Raw genomic sequence first — 15,000 nt, 5'->3', positions numbered from 1 at the left:
AATGGTCAGTCAAGAACCTCGACGAGACTGGCCACAGATTTGGGGTGTGCTCGACTGGTCGTCCGTTGATAATGAATCGTATCGAAGCGTGGCAGTGGATGGATCGAGGTGAACCACCAGCACCAGCACCAACAGCAGCAGCAGCAGGTTCCAGCATCCGCCGAAATCGTTCACGTTCCGGTCCGGTTCCTCAGAGATTATTGCTAATCGGTCGGGGTCCGGTTGTAATTGGATCTGAGCAGAGCGTACAACAAGAAGTAGAAGAAGATCATGCCAATCGAACATTCGTGATGATCGCGGTACACGAGTGTGATCTATGGTGGTGGTAGCAGCTGAGTTGCAATTCTTCTTGGCTAGAATTTAGGAAGTGAAAACTATTTGAATAACCTGTGCGACACAGTTTTAGGAGATCATTTCATTACACATTGAGATAAGATCGTCCTAATGGTCCTTCCTAAGGATTCCTGAAGCCTATGTAACAAGCTCGTTTAAAAACTAGCGCAAGTATCGCGCACGGTGCAAGTGACGTCTTGCTATGCTCGCTTGTTGCTTTCCACGTGCCAAAAAGGATGTGCAATCTTCTTGTGCCTTGGGCGCGCAAGATTCGAAAACAAACTTGATATTAAAAGGAAAAGCCTATCAAGTTCACTCGTTAAAAAGGTGTGAGAGAGTTCTCTGGCCCACCTGGGAAGCCCTTTCTAATGATGATGTAGAACCAATTATGCTGCTGCCAAGCACATCAATGTTGCACGAGCGCCATTGCCTGTGATGAGACAGTTTTTGCGAAGGTAGATGGAATGTGGTGGCCGCGTACCTCACAGGTTATCTCATTAGCTCAACGCGCGCGAGAGAGAGAGGCAGATGAGGCTGCTGAAGGGAAAATATCCGATTTCCAACCAACCCGGCTCGATGATCCAGACCAGGGCACACGCGCCGCACCTTTCATCGTGATGGCCTCAAGCAAGCGGGACTCAGGTTCCACCGCGAGTTCGGCATCCGAGGCATGGATGCGTTCTCGGGATTCCATTTTTAATGGTCCACCGTGCCCCAATCCTTCCGTGAAGTCGTTAAGCGCTCGAAGTTTGTCGAGGAAAAACATTAGCCAATTTTACTGAATGTCCTTTTGTCGTTTTGCTTTTTGCCAATTTTACTGAATGTCCTTTTTTCCGTTTGCCTTTTGCTCCTTTTTGCAGTGTTGGCGACGACCGCCAGCAGTGACATGGCGCCGCCGGACGGCCCGATGCAGTACGAACCGAAATGGTCACCGATGGTAAGTACTCCGGATGGATTGTTTTTAATTTCAAAATCACAACATTATTTAACTAGCTTATGGATTGTGGACCTTCGGGTCCCAGACACGAGACTTCCAATGACCCATGGTTGGTCGGTTGGGCTAATCAATCCCAAACGACACCAAAAGAGTCGTGTCGCGTCTTGTCTGCCAAAAGCCCGTAAAACTGATAACAACGAGGCCTGCTTTTTCAATCTTACGCAATCTGGAGTGGCCAACGGCGGCAGCAGCAGCATCCGGGGCGATCTCTCTCTAGCGTACTTTGTCGTAGTCGTCCTCGTCGTCACTTGACGCACCGTTTCGCGCTACTGCTGTTCGCGGGCAGGGCCCCGTCGTTGACCCCTGCCGAGCGACCTCCATCAGCAACAGCACAGTTAGCGTGTCTCCCGTGTCCGGGAGTATGATTTGAATCGGGAATCTTTTTTACCGCCGGGTTGTGTGATTGTATTATATAAATTTTCGAATGTTTATTTATTTGGCTTAATTTGTGTTCACTTTGGAACTCACAACAAACAAACTCGAAAATTTGCAAACAAAAACGTGAACGACGAACGCGAGCGCGCGCGCGCACTCGCACTCCCCACACACACACACACGCGCTTCGGTTAGTGGTTGGAGCTGTCGGATTTCTTGTTCTCCATCGAGGATCGTCTCATTGGGGTGTTAAAAGATGTTGTTATTTACTCCTCGGGCTGATCCCATTGGAGCGGATCGGAAGGCGCCGCCGCCGCCGGTTGATGTGGGTTAGGGGCTGAGTCGATGATGCGGCCGCCGGCGGTGGTCATGATGTTTAGTGGAGGCGCTCCGCTGAGCATTATATTTGGTGATTGCTTTCCGAGTTGACATACAGAAATCGGAAGCTGTGGTGAGTCCTTTGGTTATGAGGTTGTTAGCCATTTCTAAAGGGCGCTACTGAATGCAGTAGCAAACAGGATAAGACTAATTTGAAAGATTTACGTCTTAATTAGTTTTTTTTTTACCGTTGACCATTGGTGATTGGAAACTTTCATCAATTATATAGAGATAGTATTGTATCATAACTAATTTTCGAGTCTGAAGGGTGCAACCAGGAGAGTTTTTTCAAGAAATGAATAACCGATGAGCATGAATTCTTTTCGTCTGTTATTAAACTAATCCTCAGCAATAATTTTAAAAGATCCAATCTGGAATTATATTAATTCGCTTTCTTTGTTCGCCAAAATTCCAGTACCTTCATATACTTTCAGATTAAACATTATTTTTTGCTATGTGTGGAGGCAATGGTAGTATCGAATACCTTGCTGTCATCATGAAGTTAATGCGAGAAGATTTGCTATTTTTCAATCCATCGATCGAAACAATAGATAATTGTTTAAAATTTATATTATTTTGTAGTAATCCATAACCATTTATTACTTTCTTACAATCTGTAATCTCTACAAGCTTGGAATAAGTTGCCATCAATTTACACTATTGAGCTGCAAATGAAAACTGCAATTCACTTCAAACATCAGGGATCATATAAATTTCACTAGTACCATCACGAGGAAAGGTTTCTGTCTAAATGCGAAATTTAATGCACACTAAAGCGAACCAACATCGACCAAAATGGGATCTAATTAAAGACTCGTTTTCCCACACTAAACCAGCACTTCGCACAAAGCTGAAACAGTTCCAGTCAATCGTGCACATCTTCCACGCTCACCCAAACCGGCGGGAGAAGAGGGTGTAGATTTCACTGTGGCTTTTGCCCTACGGCGCGCGCCCCGTTGAACCGTGAAAAGGATACTGATGACGGCGTGTTGCCACGGCAACAGCTTGCAACTTGCGAGAAAAGCATTGGTTACTTTGGCTGGGAAATGAAATCGGATACTCGAGGCAGTAGCACTCGAGGTGCGCCGTTCCTGTTACCTGCGCAAGAAGCAAATGCTCCAAGAAACCGAAAAGGGTCAAATTTTCCCAATTTCCACGTGTTACCCTGGTTGGCGCGTGCAGAGGGAAGGAGGGAGGACACAGCATCACAGCACCGATTGACCGGAAAATTCACATTTCCCTCCATTCATTAGCTTCGTGCAAAGCCGCCGCCATCATCGGTCGGTGCTGCTGCCTTGTTGACAGGTGATGGTTTCTGCGTCTGTCTCTCGCGAAGCGGACACGCTATATCCAGCGCGGATCTGCTGCTACACACGCGGATGCTGCGGAGCAGTAGCAGCATCACTACTAGCAGCAGTAGGAAGTTGTTGGATTGGAGGGCAGTACTGATGAGACAGAACGGAAGGAGGCCAGAGTCATTTAAGATGTATAAAAATAACGTCATCTAAATTACATCATTAATTCCCATCCGACAACAATACGACTGCGATTCGGGGTGTGTACACCCCGGACCAGAGCCTGGGATCTGAGAGGAGCGGGATATCGTGCGCCCGTGCGCCCCGTTTCCGTTGGCGTGAATTTAAGATGCGTGTCACACGTTTCACGCGCGGTGGCCACCTTAGACAGAAGGCCAGCAGGGAGAAGCTCGTCTCGGAACGTTCTCCCAACCCGGTTTGCGCTCCTAGTACGGTTTAACAGTTTTTAGGAAACGTCAAGAGAGATGGCAGCAAGATACTACTATACTAGCGTAGAGCACTGCCCCGTGTCTGCCTCTGCCTGCTACAGGTGGTGGTGGCCACTGCTACGCGGGAAAGCTGGTAAAATTTATTGGGCACCACGGATTTGGCGCTTTCCTCGTCGGTCGACCGTCCGACTGGCTCGCTGCCCCGGCTCTTCGGTTGCGGTTGCCTTTCAAAACAATGTCATTGGGTAACCTAACCTATAAATATTAGACTCGGCTCCTTGCCCGCTCCATTCGATCACTACTGAGGCAGGAGGTCATGTTGCACGAGAAAGCCGATAAGAGGAAGGAAGGCTCTCCCTGGACCTGGTTGGTTGTTGGTTCCGGGGAGACCTTGAAGCAACAACAGCCGTGGTCGCGAGGGATTTACTTTTTCCTCTCAGGCACTACTCGGGGTGGCTCCACTTCATCTTCATAAAGCATATCCCTATTGCTTGTAGGAGCACGCGGGAGGAACGTAAGATGAACTTGACAGGGGATGATGGTACCGTGCGTGTGTGTAGAGTTATCGTTATTATCTTCTGTCCGCCGTGTGACGCGTTGCTGACAGAGGTTGTCCTGCCTGCCTGCCTTGAACTGATGAGCACACGCTACACATTAACCCAATTACGAGAATCATCAAACGTAAATTCAGGATCCAACCAACTAGACCAATCCTTGGAGCTGGTCCAGCGTCTCCATAAATGATGTGGCTTTCAATCGTATTTGTCACAAATTGCTTCGCCAAATATTCGCCTCCCGGCGTCGCTGCTAATCGTGTTTGATGCATTTTGAGTTATAGATCTTGCCTAATGGCCAGTGGCAATTAACGACAGAGGAGAGGAGTTCACCCAGTCCAAGACGCACTCCTGCACCGTGAGTGTGTGTGCGCGTGTGAGGGCTAACCGGCGCGGGGTTCAAGTACATAAATGTTGTGAACATGATTTATGCACCAATCTGCTCGATCCGAGGCGACGAGAGGACGAGAAGGAGATGGTCTCACAAGTTTGCATACCTCTTCGTCTATGTCTTCTACTGCTTGTTCTAAACAGGCATCCCCTGTCCACCTCCCCGGACTCCTCCTTCTTGGGCAACCCCCGCGGAAGGTGACTATAAATTTTCTTCGAGTCACCGTATCACCACAAACAGAGTACGCACAACCCCCCGCCCGGTGGGCGTGTATAGGAAGGGAGGGGGATTCCCTCTCTATTTCTCTCGCTAGGTGGCCTCGCTAGTTGTCACGGGAAGAAAAGACCATAAAATCCGTGTGCCGCCGGCACGCACATCGCGCCCAGTTGTAGGTCAAGTGAATTCGGGGACCCTGCTTTACGACCGAAAAATTCGTCTCTCCGTCTTGGTCCCGTTCTCGTTGACAAATGGCGGTGCTGCTGCTGCTGTTGGTGGCGCTGTAAAACGTGGCGACCGCAACCGTTCGTCTCATCCTATTACTTGCGTGCGCTGGCAGGCAGGCAGGAGTATAACTTTTTAACAAACTGCCTGAGTTCCTGAGCGTTTTGCAACCATTAAGGACCCGGCGTTTCGTCGGTGCTTCTGCTCCCGTCGCTCCTACAACCGTGACCGTTTAATTCTAAACACGTGTTTGGGCAAACGTTTAACAACCGTTTACAACGCCATTATAATCTCCTCAGCTTTGGAAGGTGAGGTAGCAAATTAAGCCGTTAAGTAGTGATGAAGGTAGTAAAGTCGTTTGGAAAAGAGTGAAAATTCGTTTGGAAAATAGTGAAAACACTTTATACTCAATCAGCTGATGACAGGAGAGGATAATATCCATCACTGTAGCGAGAATGATTTTACAATTACCCACCAAGAGAACATGGGTACAGGTGAGATGTCGATCCGGTTCGTGAACGAAGAAGAAGTAGCGTAGACAGAGCAGAGACTTTGCAACCCTCCCAGCGTGGCATGGACCAATTGAAACCGCTCGGTCCGGTCCAGTGGCCGCCGCGGGCCTTGCGCTGGAGAAGATATCAGATTCTTCCCCCACCCGCATGACAGCGATGCGCGTGTGCTCTCTTGGTGGAGGGCGTGTACCTGCGGTAACCATTTTGTATTTTTGGTGAGCCAACCGCGGACTAACTCTGGTGCAGCCGGCCAGGTGCATCGTTGATGGGATTGAAGTGCAATCAAACGGGTTGCACGCTGCAACCTTCCTTAGGTATCACAAGCGGCCATTGATATGACGATTTATGAGGTTTTTCAGAAAATTTAATCAGAATGTAGCAAAGTAATAATACATTAAAGTCATAAACAATTATTAAATTTTTTAACAAATCAAAAGAGCCATTTTACACCGGTGTGTTTAACATGATCGTCACTGTCGCGGTGCAGTAAGAGCAACCCTTGTCTACCAGTTGATCATCGTTTATGATTGAACATGATGGTTTTGCTCTAGAGGTCGTCCGACAGATCAGGTTAACGTTTTGAACAGTTCAATCGATTCGACAAAAACAATCCGCGATGTTAACCGGCCGTGCTCTCGCGCTCAACGATCGTGTACAGAGGTGAATCCCCCATTTCTCCCACTGATCTTGCTGCCGGCGGCGCGATGAATCGTTTGATAAATCGTTGCAGCTAAAATTAACACCCCGCGCTCCATCGCGCGCAGATCAAGAGCCCCAACGAGTGTGTGTGTGTGTGGAGCTCGGTGTGCGCTTATGTGACACAATGTAAATGAGTCAAAAGACAGCTATTAGTCGGCTGTCAGAGAGCACGCACTAGAGCGCGACGATTCCGGATGCATCCCGCGAGCGTCGTCGTCGTCGTCGTCGTCGTCGTCGAGGGGATTCGTCGTCGCGCGCGCCGATCGGAAGCAACCTGAAGACCGGAACCGCGACCGGTGCTAGAGAAGAGAGAGGGTAGGGTGTGAACGGTTTGGTTGGTGAAAAATTGACCGAACAAAGATAGAGAGAGAGAAAGCGAGGCGCAGAGGCGCTGGCATACCATTAGTTGCAGCTCAATCAAGCTCGTTCGTTGAAGCTGCCGCGCGGCTCTCTGGTACACCGATATCGCGGCATTCCCGGTGGACCCCGGCCCGTGGGGAACATGGAAAAAGAAGAGGAAGGTGACAGGGGTTGATAGAAACATTAGACTGCCATTTATTTTTGCCTTCATCTCCTCTGTGACCGTCTTCGAGGAAGCGCGCTCGCAGAACAAGCAGAGAGGAAGATCATCTTGTTCCACCCCTCTGTTGGTGGTGGTGGTGGTGTATGGTTTATCCTTTTCATCACCAAAGTCTGCGGCGCGGACCCGGAACATGGACGGACGTGGTCCCACATCCCCCCTCCCATCACCCGATCCGTTCTCCAACGAAGAGTCGCCGGCTGGTCCGCCGGAGACCAGCAGCAGCGGCAGCGGCAGCAAGCACAGCTGTTCCGAATATTTCAATTACAAAAGCGAGAACAAATACCATCACTTTGAGTGGGAAAAAAGGAGGAGGAGGAAAAGTGGGCACCACCAACAGTGCCACCTACACCATAAAAATAGCTCTCAACGCGCGCCCTAAGCGCGGCGGCGGCGGCGCACCTTCACGCAAGAAGGGGGCCACCGCCGGCCCAGCAGCAACCGAATGTCAAGCCGCTGTTTCCTTCCGTCTCCGGGTTGACTGGACAACTCGGGCGACACAGAAAAAATCCGTAGTGACCTGTGCGTGTGTGTGTGTGTGTGTGTCTGTCTAGATGTGGATCGCCGGTTGCTAAGATCGTTCGTTCCACTTCATGCTCGCACGCACAACACAGGCAAGCGATAGGCCGCGACCGCTGAGCAGCATCGTTTCGTCGGAGCGAAAAACAACGCGCCAACGAAGGTGCCGAAGGGAATGGGGGGGCCGGGCGCGGGGAGGAAGATGATCTGTAACATAATTGTGTGTCGTAAAATATGAAGTGATAATATTGCCACTAACCTTGTCATACAGCGATTCCACCCGTGTAGCGATCTCAATCATAACGCCAGACCTGATCAGCGATGGTGATCTGATCGTCGTTTTGTGCTGTTTCCACTCCTCCTTTGGGGAGCGAGGGAGAACATATGGGGATGGGTAACATATGTTGTAGAACTACGGAATACGGGAATGCTTTAGTATCGTTCTCTTTAGCTAGCTATTACGGGGGCTTTGTTTTTGGTATGTATGCTACTAGGGTTAGGATATGGGTGGAGAAGCTCAGTTTGTAACAATATTTATGCTCAACGTTTTATAAGTTTTATTTTTTTTAATTCATTTTCTAGAAGAATGTCTTAAGGAGCATATCCATTTCAATATGCCGCCCATTCCACTTGCTGGTTCCAATTTCATGGTAAACGATATTTGACAAGCGATATCATAAACCAATCATACCGTTAACAATGGACGTGTGCGTCATGTTCCTACTTTAATGCTAGTCATAAATCAAACTCCACGCCCTTTTATCGCTGAATGGAAGCGTCTCTATAGAACCTTCTTCTGCTTTCCTCGGAAAGCGCCCTCAGGACTGTAGGAGTCGATTTCTATCCATCAACAGCTACATCATAAACACAAGTCTGATCGTCGCCTACTCCGCTCCTAATGTTCCTCCGACATCATCATCATCATCATCATCTTCATTGTGTCATCACTGATCCACTGAGTGCGAGACACAAGGATGATGGAAATACGATCGGCTTGTCGTTAATTTTCAACAAATTAAAATGTATTAAAATCCCATACGATGATGCAGACCAGGCGCCACCGTTTCTTCTGTGTGTCGGTTGTCATAAAATGATCATCACCCGCGTTAAGAGCGATCATAACTCATGTCGAGTATGGTCTGTGTCCTTCTCTCCCTTCAGTTTCGGAAGATCGGGAGAAGATTAAGTGATAACCTGTGTCGGTGTGAAGAAATGTGAACAATTCGGAAAATTAATAATATTTTAATAGCACTGCACCGGCCGGTTGCCTTGATTTGAATTTGGCTTAAATGGTCTTTTTCTTCGAATTGATGCCTCTACTTCTTTGTCACTGTTCGGAATGGTAAGAGTGTTTGTGTGTTTTAACAGATTTTTATTAAATAATCCACCTTCCAGTGGAGCTCAGCACAGGATTAAGAACAGGATGCTTTTTACTTCTGGCGTTCGACGGGATTCCACACACTCCGGTGGCCAACCTGTCGGCCTCGATCGTGCTACAAGCACCACGGGGCTGTGTAATGGCATTTCACACACTCTTCACTTCCACTTCCATTTCCACTCCGTTCTGTCATCGATCGCCCATTCCCGGGGGTGACAATTGTTTGTTGATTCTGTGCGAAGGGGGAGACAAATGAATCATAAACTTTGCCAGCCGCCACCGCGCATCACACCCCCACCTCTGAGGGATGCTCCAGCCAAGGGAGGGAGGGGGGATCCCGCACAGTGGCGTGCGGTGTCAGTTCGGTGGGATTAGTGCGTGAAAACCATCCAGTGTAGACCGCGTAAATCCCTTCGTCGACAGCGTCGATGGTTTTGCTGTTGCGGTCTTTCCCCGCTGCGCCGTTCGCGAGGTCACGTTCCCCACGTGGTGTTCTCGTGGGGATGGGGGTGAGGATATGCGGTTTTTGTTCCGGAGGCTGGCAGGCAGAATTTATAACCTCGACCTTTTCCTCGCAGCCGAAGAGAGTAGTGGGTCGCCAGAGTTCATGATCTCTGGTTTCTGTGTTGTGTGGCGGCGGACTATGCTGACAGATGCGTAGACCAGACTCTCTTCTGCGTTGCCTTTTGTTTCTCATATTCCTCGTGCTGCTGGCAGCTGCACCGCGATACCCACCGGGTGTCTTGGTGACGTTCGGCTGGTCTAGAAGGTTAGCAGCAGCTCAAGTTCCCCTTCAAGGAGTCCCCTGGGAGGCGAGGAGGTGGTGTTTCGGTCACGCTGCTATTTGCTGACCTGCCCTGTCAGCCTGGTTCGATCTCGGTCGCAACTCGATTATCGTTGGAAACGATAATCGCGCTTATGCTGGACTTATATTTGCCTGGACTCTGGAGTGTGTCGAACGATCGTTAAAGCGATTGGGGGGCCTATCAGTGTGCTAGATCTCCCCCATGCCATGTGAGGCCGATCGCGATTCGATGCGCAGTAACAGTGGGCGGTGACTCCCCCCCCTCCCCACCAATGCTCTGATAAGCAGTGCAAGTGTAGCAAATGCGCTTCCGTTGCGCAAGGCTAATGGAATCTCATGGGGGGAGGTAAGGCTCGTCTCGGTACGAGGCATGAAATTGCAACTTTCCAGAACCTATTGGTCACGGATTCATTGGAATTTCCACGCATAAAGGCACCCCATTTTATATTACGTTTTGCGACACATTACCTAGCAGTCGCTAGAGGAACGGAAATCCAATTCGAATCCAACGAACACAACCAGCTCATACGCGCTGTGTGTGTGTGAGTGGACGATCTCGCTTCTCTAATCCATGCCACTTGCCGCTTCGTTTTTGACTAATCCATCCCATTAACATCGAACACGCGAGAGCCTCCTCTCGGTACTGTGTAGACCCCGGCTTCGGCCGTAAATACAAGAAGATAATTTATGCATGAGGAGTAACAGCAACAGCAGCCAGGAACACATCGTGCGCGGTTGTGATTTGCTGAACCCCCCAGAACTCCTCCACCGTCGCCGCCGCCGCCGCCACTTCCCATCGTAAGCATCAGTTTTAAATGTTGAGTGAAACACATCGCGGAAAGTAAATATTTACACTCTTTTAGAGCAAGTCCGGCCGGCACCGACAATGTCAAATATGCTAAACAAAAAATATTTGAAAAACGAATACCAACAACAACAACAACAACAACAACACAACAACATAATATCAACCTGGTGCACTGGCACGGGCACGGGTCCTGGCCTGGCGCCCGGTGCCACCAACCACTGTCACACCGCCCCGGGGGCTCGTCAATAATTACGCGCACAAGATTTATGCTAGTATTTTGCTGTCTTAAATTAGAAATTGTACAACAAAAGGGGGGCAATGATACGGGTGCTGGTATCACATCAGGGTGTGGCTCGATCATCTCGGCATCCCGATCCCGGAAGTGGCCAAAATGCGCTCGCGGGAGTGAAATTATGTTTTTGGGGGGTTTTGCTGTTGTGGAAAGCCAAACAGTGTACCTTGCTGCTGATGCGGCCTCGGTGGTGCCTCTGCTCCCCTGTTATCAATCTAAATTATTTGACTGAAACAAATGTAAATATTTTGCGATTCGTCACTTGACCACGTAGCGCCTGAGGGATGCAGGGCAACCACCTAGGCGAAGCTCATAACTTATGATGCTTAGGTTAAACCTAGTTGTCGGTTTGAGGCGGCGATCGTGAAAGCGCCAGGCACACACCGGTTCTACTCTTTTTTTCTCTCTCTCTGTCGTTGGATTGGCGAGTAGTATTGTCACATTATAAACGAAAAAAAAAATGTAATTTTCCCAATCCTGTCGCGTCGCACACTCACCGCCGATGACGATGTGTTCCTCCTGGTGTTGATGAACCGCTGCGTTCGCGCTACCATCGGGGTGTGAGCACACGTAATTTAGCACTCGAAATAGAATCCCGGCGTCGCGTCGTTCAGAGGAAAGGCATCCTTGCGCCGAAAAGAGGTCCGAAAACGTTCGAGATATCGCCAGTGGCAGGAAGAGAAGAAGGAGGAGAAGGACAGTGCGGCAAGAATGGATGAAAAAGAATGAGGTCACCATTAATCAAGAGACTAATGGATCAAACCGTGTTCCGTCTGGGTGTGCGCGGCGTCGGATTGGCCGAATATTGATGAAAGAGTGTGGTAGCATCTCCGAGGATCGGGAGCGCTGACACCGGCACAGGTCCCCCTAGTAGAGGCTGGGGAAGTGCGGATGAAGATAAATAAGTCACACATGCACACGGCCAGGTCGTACCGGGTCTGGGTGGAGGACAGTTCGATGAATTCTTCAGAAAAAAATACGATTCTATCCTCCCTGATCCGCGACATCACCTTAAAATTCTTGACATTGCCCGCTGCTAGGGCAAGAAACCATGAAAGTACCTTTTCTCAGGTATGTGTGAGGCTCACGTAGAAATATCCGGATTTTTCCAGCTTTCAACTATCAACGGCGCGAGTACTACATGATCAAATATCAACTAGGAGCGCCATGTCGGACATTCCGCGTGTTCTCGATGAGCCACAGCACGATTCGTAATGTGAAGCACGTGAAAGGAGTCTCGTTCCACGGGTTACGGGATCCGCTAATCATGACACCATGTTATGTGTGCCTCTGCGAGGTGTGGGATGGACGACTATGCCATCTCTTCATGTTACTTCGTATAAAATTACACTTTAGGAGCATGAGGAGGGAACCGCCTCGTGTCCTTGTTGATCTCGGTGCAATCGTGCACCGACTGCAGAATGCAATCTGTACGCGTCACGGTAGAGAACAGGGACGAAAATGCCCGCCAGAAGTGGTTCAAGGAAAAGGTAGAGACACAGTAGTAAGCATTCTGCCACGTCGCTATCGTTGTCGCCATCGATCGTCGAAAAAAAAAAAGGTAGAATAACCAGAGGGCGGGCCCAAAATAAGTGTGCTAATTTTTAATTGCAAAATAATTGTTTACCCTGTCACGAGGAATGACCATGATGCTGTTGCTCTGGTCTCTGGTTCAATCCCATCACAACACCGTTTCGTCTTCGGCTCTCAAATGGGATTTCAACAATTTGTTGGTTGTGATTTCCATTGCGCTTTTCTTCTTGGGGTTCAAATTAATCGTGCATAAGGAATGATACATCCATGATGATAAAAGATAGAATTATTTTTCTTTCTACATTTCAACAAGCAACATAAGTTGACGACACTGAAAGGAAATCGTATAATAATAGCATAATGTTGAAATGAATGAGATGAGATGAGCATTTGGCGTTGGTATATGCTATCTAAAACTTTATAATATCGTCCAAATTACAGATTGGGAACAATGCATTTAGTGTCCTTTTTTCTCTTGAACTATCTACTGGTATGCATTTAGAGGTAGGCTACTCGGGCATTTCTATCATGAGATGTTTTTATATTTAAAACTGTTTTTTAGTAAAAGTACATAGTAGATGCAGCGGATGATTAATCGATCCTTTTCTAATGCATACTAGTAAGCATTGAATTTACTGAAAGGATAACGTGCAAATTCTGGATATTCGTCTGGTATTAACTAGCGCAATAGTTCTGATTAATAATTGAAATTCCGATAAAATGTTTGAATCTGCAAAAGCGAAATTAGTCGACAATACAGTGGGTTACCTCGTGTGGTAACGCGCAGGAAAATATTCTTATTCCATCCGACGGGAAATTCTCTCGCATCCCCCGGACTTCTCGGAACTTGGTGTACGTTTTTCCGTTCATAACGCTCGTGATTCTAGACCGCAAGACTCGTTGCACGATCCGTTGAGATAGTCCCCCCAAACTACCCGCTCCCTTCCAGCCGTTCAGTTAGGGGGCCACCGATCACTTCCGCAAAGCGTTGGCGCGTGCTTTGCTTACCGTTTTCCAGCCCACGGAGCGTGTCTCAACCGGTGTAGTGCGCGCATGGCGCAGCGCATTGACCGCACCATGCGTCCGCAGTGTGCGCCGAATGCAACTGCAACTGCACGGTGGTAGAATATGTGTGCATATTGCGCACTCCGCAGTTGTTCTTGTTGAGTTTGTGTGGTACCGCGCGAAGGCGCTATGATTTGCAAAATCGTACGACGTCACGTAATCACGTAAGATGCTTGGGTGGAGACCACCATCCACGTTCTGCAATCGCTTTCCTTCCCTGGTCTTTTTGCCGCTTGCCGCGTGTGAGGTTTCGACCTCATCGAACGGTAGCCACTATACCAGAACCAGAATCTCTTCTATTAGAAGATACTGCTGGCTGCTGCTGGTCAGAGTGACCCAAGCTAAGTGTGGACAGCCTGCCAACGTTGCGCCACACTTATCGTCACCTTTTTTCAGACTTTTTGCGTCGTGAAAAATGAAGAAAAACGGTTCGATAAATTTAAGGATTCTCGTGGACGTGTGTGACCACAGCGGCTGAAGTCACCATATCGTGTTTTAAGCGGTGCAGAGTGATTTACGATTCTCTCCGCCATTTCGCTGCACCGAGAGAGAAGTCCTTTCAACGCTTTTCACCACCGTTACTACCGCTGTCTCGCAATCGCTTCTCGTGTGGTTTGATGGGATTTAATTTGTCCCGGTCGATTGTCCGTCGTGTAATGGTGATCCCAAGTTTTTCCTCAGGGTGGTTCTGCACGAACGCGGGCACCTTTTTGTTGTTGCCTTGAACGGAATGCAAGGCAAGGCATCTACGTTGCAATTGCAATAGCGCAAACGCGGTCCAACATAAGTGTCGTGTTTCTCGCAGCACGGGGGAGCTTATTTTTCTTCTGTTTTAGCTCGTAAATTAACTTTCCCCTGACACACACGCGGCCCAATAAACATTCCATGTGTTTTTTTTTTCTTATTTTTTTCACTTGCAGAACATCATCCCGATGCCGACCAAGATCAAGCAGGAAAACTTTTCCGGATTGAACCATCTAGGTACGTACTGTATAGTATTAGTTGGGGGACGAGCGACCATGCTCTAGGTACTCTGGGATCGCGAGTGTCCAGCGTACAACAATTCACTTGATTCATCGCAAGCACACGATGCTTGATGATGGCAAGTTAGGAGGATGACTTTGTGTCCAGTACCGTGTGACTCACGATCTAACGTGCTCTAGTATTAATCCTCGAACCCTCCCCCTGGATGGAAGTAGGTTTGTCGGGCAGCAAGGCTCTTCTGCTGGAGGTTAGAAGTTGTAGAAAGAACCCAGTCTCATACTTCTCTGATGATAAGCAGCCGCAGCGAAGCTGCTGCCTCCCTTTTTCCCGTCTGCATATCGCCAATCTGCTAGCAATTGCCATTGATTGTTGGGAAGGGAGAAGGACGAAAGAAAGGCCTTTGCCTTCTAGAGGGACACGATGTGGCCTATCGGTCGATGGTAGCGAGAAATGATGCTATCAGCTCGCGCTGACCCACGGTGACCTCGTGTTTCTTTCTTTTTTCCTTCGAGATCACCCTTATCATCAGTTTCGAACTGAAGAGATTGATGTACATGACGCCAGATGAATGTGCCTTTCAGTCCCCGAGAGTCTCGGGTCGAGACGTAGTCC

At 48.7% G+C, this 15,000-nt stretch overlaps 2 protein-coding genes across 5 annotated transcripts in view; one reads left to right on the top strand and one right to left on the bottom strand.

The window, feature by feature from the left end:
- LOC125952409 (uncharacterized) overlaps nucleotides 1-15,000 on the bottom strand; it is a 310,728-nt gene that overhangs the window by 42,621 nt on the left and 253,107 nt on the right. The gene's annotated exons all lie outside the window — the stretch shown is intronic.
- Nucleotides 1-15,000, top strand: part of LOC125952342 (forkhead box protein D3-B-like) — a 21,859-nt gene that overhangs the window by 2,171 nt on the left and 4,688 nt on the right. For both annotated transcript variants that reach the window (XM_049681786.1, XM_049681785.1), the window contains exons 2-3: nucleotides 1,194-1,270; nucleotides 14,325-14,385. In XM_049681786.1, coding sequence (XP_049537743.1) covers nucleotides 1,194-1,270; nucleotides 14,325-14,385 — 138 coding nt within the window. The remainder of the gene's footprint in view (nucleotides 1-1,193; nucleotides 1,271-14,324; nucleotides 14,386-15,000) is intronic.

Source organism: Anopheles darlingi, chromosome 2, assembly GCF_943734745.1.
Source record: "Anopheles darlingi chromosome 2, idAnoDarlMG_H_01, whole genome shotgun sequence".
NCBI lineage: Eukaryota > Metazoa > Arthropoda > Insecta > Diptera > Culicidae > Anopheles > Anopheles darlingi.
The sequence above is the reverse complement of the archived record's forward strand: the minus strand, read 5'-3'. Positions and strand labels throughout refer to the sequence as shown.